At 55.4% G+C, this 6,000-nt stretch overlaps 1 protein-coding gene across 1 annotated transcript in view; it reads left to right on the top strand.

The window, feature by feature from the left end:
* The window catches only part of RBM33 (RNA binding motif protein 33), a 94,334-nt gene that overhangs the window by 36,412 nt on the left and 51,922 nt on the right, over window positions 1–6,000 (top strand). Inside the window, 1 exon segment of the mRNA XM_025044919.1 lies at window positions 494–776. Within this exon segment, the coding sequence (XP_024900687.1) occupies window positions 494–776 (283 nt within the window).

The raw sequence follows: 6,000 nt of genomic DNA, 5'->3' as shown, positions 1-6,000 counted from the left end.
TAGGAGGAGGAGGACGGCCAGGACCCTGTTGCAGGCTCCCTGGGACTGTCCGACAGTGGCCCTGGGCCTCGGCGCTTCGGCGCACGCGCTCCACGCTGCGCCTTCCCCCGTCCTTTCTCCGGCGGGAACCACGCTGGCGTCCCTGGTGTACGCGGCTGCGTGTCGGTCCGCCTGTCCACCCGCACCAGCACCCTCCGTGCGCGGCCCTCTCTTCCCTGCTTCCTGCGCGGTCTGGGGTGGGCTGGGCTTGGCGGGCCGGGGGCGGATGCCGTCTGTCGGCATCCACACGCGGCGTGGGGCCGGCTTGCGTGGGAAGGGGCGGTCCTCCGGAACAGGCGGCGCTGCTTTGCTCCCCGCTGGCCCCGCAGCTGCTCCCGTGAGCTGCGAAATCCCAGTGTCCTGTGGGACCAGCGCGCGTCTCTGCCGGGGTCAGCAGTCGCCGACGTGGCTTCTCAGTGTTGATATCTGTGAATTTGTCTTTCTGTGGTTTTAGACACACTCGCCGAGACTGATTCCTCCTCCGCAGCCTCAGCCGCCGCCGCCGCCGCCGCCCCCCCCGCAGCAGCCGATCAGAAGCCTGTTCCAGCAGCAGCCGCTGCAGCCGCTGCTGCCTCTGCAGCACCCACACCACCCCTCTCCTCCGCAGGGGCTGCACATGCCGCCCCAGATCGAGGCCCCGAGGGTGATGATGACCCCTCCGCCCGTGACCCCGCAGCAGCCCAAGAACATACACATAAACCCCCACTTCAAGGGGGCCGTGGTGGCGCCCGTTCAAGGTACGTGTGTCCTTCGCGGTCGTAAAGCCATCGGGCCCCGTTCAGGTCTGTCAGGACGACTTGGCTTCCGGGAGGCCCGCCCGCCCTCAGGGACGCAGCTGTGTCTTTTTTCCTAATTGAGTAGAAGGTGCCGAATTTTGAGGGAAGCGGAGGCATCGTGGCGATGGTAGCACTGCCTCTCCAGACGCCCTGGCGGGGTGTGTGCGGAGTGGGTCCCCTCAGGCCGCTGTTGAGCGCACTTGTTGTCTGAGGCACCGAGATACGGGGGTGACCGAAACAGACGAAGCTACTGCAGTCAGGCGGTCGGTGAGCAGCAGGCACGTTAGTTGTTGTGCAGCATGTGACGGGATGCAAACGCAGTGACAGGGCGGACGCGGGTGGAGTTGGCTTCATTGCCGGTGTACAAGGTGGAAGCCAGAGAGCTGGGGGCATGCCCTTTTAGCGGAGAATATTCCAGGCAGAGGAGTCAGAAGGAACAGAGGGTCTTAGTTCAGGTGAGACCACGCCTGCGAGTTCAGGTGACCAGGAGACGATGAGCAGAGAGGATGTGAGCACCTGGGCCTCGCAGGGCTCCGGCTTCCCTCCGAGCGAAACACACGCTGGCCGGAGGGTGGCCCAGGCATGACGCCATCGGCTCGTGTTTCAGAAAGTCGTGCTCACCGCTGAGGTGGGAGTGGCCATAGGGTGACGAGGTTGGAAGCCAGGCACCTGGCTGGGACGTACTTAACCGACATCCGGTAATGGATGGCAGCGGCTCAGATGAAGTGGCAGCAGCGACAGTGTGGAGTGGCCAGATGCTGGCTGCGATTCAAGACGGACCCACCAGGATTTGGTGGCGGGTGGGATGAGAGAGCACGCACACACTGCAGGAATGACGCCAAGGGGCCCGAGCACCGGGGATGGGGGGGCAGCCAGCACCTGGCGGGGGGGAGCAGGGGTCGAGGAAAGACCAGAGAGTTCTGTCCTGGATGAAGTTGAGGAGCTGGCTAGACACGTAGGCGGAGATGTCAGGCAGGCAGGTGGCATGAGTTCAGACATGGGTTCTGGACTCCAGGTACACATTGGGGGGTTGTTGGCACCTAGATGGATCTAGAGCCTGCGCCCAGTGAGAGGCCTACAGAAGGGATGTTGCCGTGTGGGAGAGACCACGGCCTGGAACCTGGGGTGATCGGGTCAGCATTGGGGGCGGGGGGCTTGCGGGGAGGAGGGAAGGAGGGAACGGGGTAGATGACAAGGAGCAGGGGAAGAACGTGGCCACCGAGGGCCCGCAGGAGGGACCCACTGCTGACCGGTCAGTGGAGAGTGCACTTAGCAGTAGGGGCCTTGGGGCGTTTGACAGGGTGGCTTTGGTGAAGTGGCGGAGGCACGCGCCTTGCCGAGGGGGGTTTGGGAAGGAGCGGGGCACTGAACCCGGAGAGTGACGTGTCGCTGGTCTTCCAAGGCGCTCTGCTACAGCAGAGGTCGGTGGTGACTGGTGGGAGGAAGTGAGTTTGAAAGGAAGCGCTTCATTTTAAAGTGGAAAAACTAGCAGCTAGTCGAGAAGGGAAACAGCCAGTGCAGGTGAGGGAGAAGTGTGTGGCTTCCGGGCCCGGTGCCCAGTGCCCAGTGCCCAGTGCCAGGACGGTGGTGGTGGAGGCCGTTGTCATGAACTTAGAGTCAGACCAGTCAGTGTCCTTGGTTAGGTGTGGCCCAGACAGTTGAGTGCTGGAGTCGAGGTGTTGGGGAGCAGCAGATGGTGGTGGTGTTTGAGGGAGCACGGAGGGCAGCGTGGTAACGGGGCTGCAGGGTGTGGAAAGGGGGTAACCGGACATCTTTGTAGGGGCAGATGATGGGGCAAGTCGGGTCCTGCAGTGAGCAATGTGGAAAGGGAGACCATGTAGCGGGAAGAAGGGGGGTGCATAGCGATTGCGGAAAGGTGGGTCACTGACGACGACCAGCCTTGGGATAGAGCTGAGCCCAGAGGGACGGAGGATGGGGACCTGAGAGGTAGGGTGCCAGAAGCATCGTCTCTGCCAAGACGAGGGACAGGGCACTGCTGCAGATGGTGTTGGAGGGCTAGGAGCTGGCCTCTGAGGCACGTGAGCAGTAGTGGAGCAAGAGGTGGACAGCAACAGGTGGTGGGTGGTGTCTTCAGGTGACAGGAGATGCAGACAGGACCCGGGGCCAGGAAGGCCCCACCCACCTTCAGAGCCAGCAGGAGGAGGGCTGAGACAAAACCCGCCTCGCATGTCGGGATAGCTAGGTTTCCATTAGCGTGAGAAGGGGACAGGCTGAGGGCGTCATGGCTTCTGGTGACGGTGAACTTGGAATTCCAAAGGGTGTGGTTGAGAAATTTGCATCTTGGGGAGCAGCCCGAAGTAGGACTTGGGGTGCAGGGCAGGACAGTGGCCTGTAGGCACTGTGAAATGAGGCTGTGGACTTGCAGCAGAGGACCGTGACAGTGGCATGCTGGCCGTGGGTGTGTCGGGGGGAGATTAGCGTCCTCGAGACACTATAGGAGATCGGGAGGGAGAGTCAGAGTGGCTTTAGTGCCTATGGGTCCCCAGTCCCCTGATTCACCCATTTGCTTGTCCCGTACTTGTCTTAGACTCACTCAGTGGCCTCACCCTCTCCAGGGGCTCCGAGCTTCCCTGGGCAGGCTGCATGGCTGCCGCCCGCACAGTGTAGTCCCTGCAGCCAGCACGCTGCGTGCATCTCCTTCAGTAGCTGCGAGGTGGACGGACCGACACATGCGTGCAGTGGGGGGACAGTGCGTGTAGGGGGCCCTGTGCTCAGTGCGTTCCTGCACACGCAGCTGCAGGGAATCTAGTCTGTTGGAGGAATTTTACTGATGTCAGCATCTGTTATTGTGTATTTCCTTGTAAAGTCGAAGGAAAACTGGCCGTTGGTAAGGCTCACAGCTTCGCGTAGCCTAATGAACAACGGTGTGAGAGCACAGAGAAGGGGGGAGCGCTATGGAGACCCCACAGTGCCCTCCAGGCACGAGAGCAGCGTGCCTGGTGCCTGGCCCGGGCCGGCCTCCCGCGTGTGGAAGGCGGGATGCTCTCACTACGAGTCGGCTTCCTGGCGACAGCTCTTGAGCCCTTAGAAGCAACTGAGCTGCTTTTCATCACTGAGCCGATGCCGTAGTGCCCGCCACACACACGGTCCTTCTCTCTGACACACCTTTGATCTTGAGATACGCTGACACAGGAGAGAGCGACAGTTGTCCTTGCTGGGCGTACGTCCCGAACACTGAAGTGGCTGTTTATTCACTAGTCAGTGAACGGGCTGAAGTAGAGAGCACAGTGCTTCTTGAGAGAGGCTGAGTGTCTAGCTGTCCCCTGCACGTGGAGACAGATGACCCCGTGATTTTTGGAGCTGGAGGCAGTGAGAAGGCACATTAAAAAACTGCTTTGTCAAAATTGACAACAGATGCGTGTCTTTTCCCGATGGCACATGTTTTCTTTGGAGGCTGAAGTGTGTTCCATCGTGTTATAATTAACCGGTTTCGGTGGAAGTTTAACTTCAGATTTTCACCATTACAACTGTTGCAACGAAAGGAAACTCAGTCTAGTCCATTAAATACATGGCCCAACAGGCGATGCACATTTTAAATATCGAACATGCAGCGAGCCAGGTTCCGCTGGTGTGGTCCGTTAGCAGCGCAGATTTTCAGCTCTCTTCTGTCCGAGCACAGAGGGAAGCAGGCGGGGACAGTCATCTCTCCGCCTGTAGGCCTGGGGCGCAGCGCCCCGGCAAGGGCCGTTTGCACCCGCCTGGGCATTCGCTCTGGCTGGGCCAGCCTTCTCATCTGCCCCGACCACACCTGTTCTCACGTGCTCACCTGTCAATTTTTATTCTTTTTTTGCTTTCTCTTGTTGCTTTTTATAGGTTTTTTTTTTTTTTTTTAAAGTGCCAGCCATCAGAAGGCTTCTGAGTGAGAAATCTCTTAATCATAATCAGATTCCTTCCCAGAGATCCCTCCTGGGTCTCTAGCTCTTGCTACCCCCAGTTCAAGAGACTTAACATTTTTCCCATGGAATTATTTGATAGGAATTGATATTTAAACCCCCAGTTTAAATGAAAGTAAGTGGTACGTTTTTGTGACGATCTGGGCATTTTCTATCTGATACTTTGTTTTAGAAACGCTGTCTTCGCATTGTTTAACATGTAGTTTTTTTCTTCCTTTTATACTAATCTTTTGAAGTCAGGTAGTCTAGTTTTTTTTCTTTTTATGCTTCACAATTTGATATTTTGCATTAAGTATGTAATTGATGTACCCCAGCGCCTTTCAGAATTAATTCTAGCTGTGTAGAATTAGGGGCTGGATCCTGTTTTATATATAAAGTCTTGCAAATTGACCCACTCTCATTTTGAAATTCTGACTCATTGGATTAGATGCTCAAGAGAGGGATCGACTCCTGCCTTTCAGACAATTTCATCAAAGTAAGTTTCTTTCAGTCACACGTTGCCTTTGATTAAGCAGTCGCATAGGCCCATACACACTGTCACTTTAAGTTGGACGGGTGGAAGTGTGATGCTAATTACAAGGCTTAGTGTATGGAATTCCTTGAGTAATCGTAGTAAATAAAAATTAGTTTATCTCAGCACTCTGTTTTTAAAGTAATTTTGATTGACTTTTACGCTGTATCATTCCTGTATTTTTCATTTACAGGAAATTTCTGAAGTTAAAAATATGCTGTATTTTTAATGTTATATAATTACATTTCTAATTTTTAAGTTATTATTCTTGCTCTATACTCACTTGGTCATTCCTCTGTGCATGTCTATGTCATAGTCTCTTCTAGGGACACTAGCCAGTCCTATTGGCTTAAGGCCCACCCACATGGCCTCATTTTACCTTAATTACCTTTTTAAAAAAAGGCCCTCCCTACAAATGCAGTCACGGTCTGAGTTACCAGGGTTAGGAATTTGGGAGGGGGCCACAGTTCAGCCCGTGATGCCTGACACTCGAGAGCTGCCGAGATGCACCCAGCCACACGCTGTAGCGGAAGATGCAGCGGTCACCGCTCTGGTGATTTTCTTCCTTCCAAGATCAAGATCAGTGATCACATAAGTTTTAAATAGTTTAAACACATCCGATTTAGCCAGAGGATGTGAAACTGAGATCTGGTTTCTTCCTCGGTATAGAATGTCTGTTTTAAAACGATTTGGTTCCTTGTTCTTCTGTAGATCCATGGGACAAATCAAACAAAAAACAGACAAAGCCTCGGCTCAGGTT

The sequence above is a fragment of the Pteropus alecto genome, unplaced genomic scaffold (genome assembly GCF_000325575.1).
Source record: "Pteropus alecto unplaced genomic scaffold, ASM32557v1 scaffold320, whole genome shotgun sequence".
NCBI classification, from domain to species: domain Eukaryota; kingdom Metazoa; phylum Chordata; class Mammalia; order Chiroptera; family Pteropodidae; genus Pteropus; species Pteropus alecto.
Note: the sequence above shows the minus strand (reverse complement) of the source record. Positions and strands in the feature narration are given on the sequence as shown.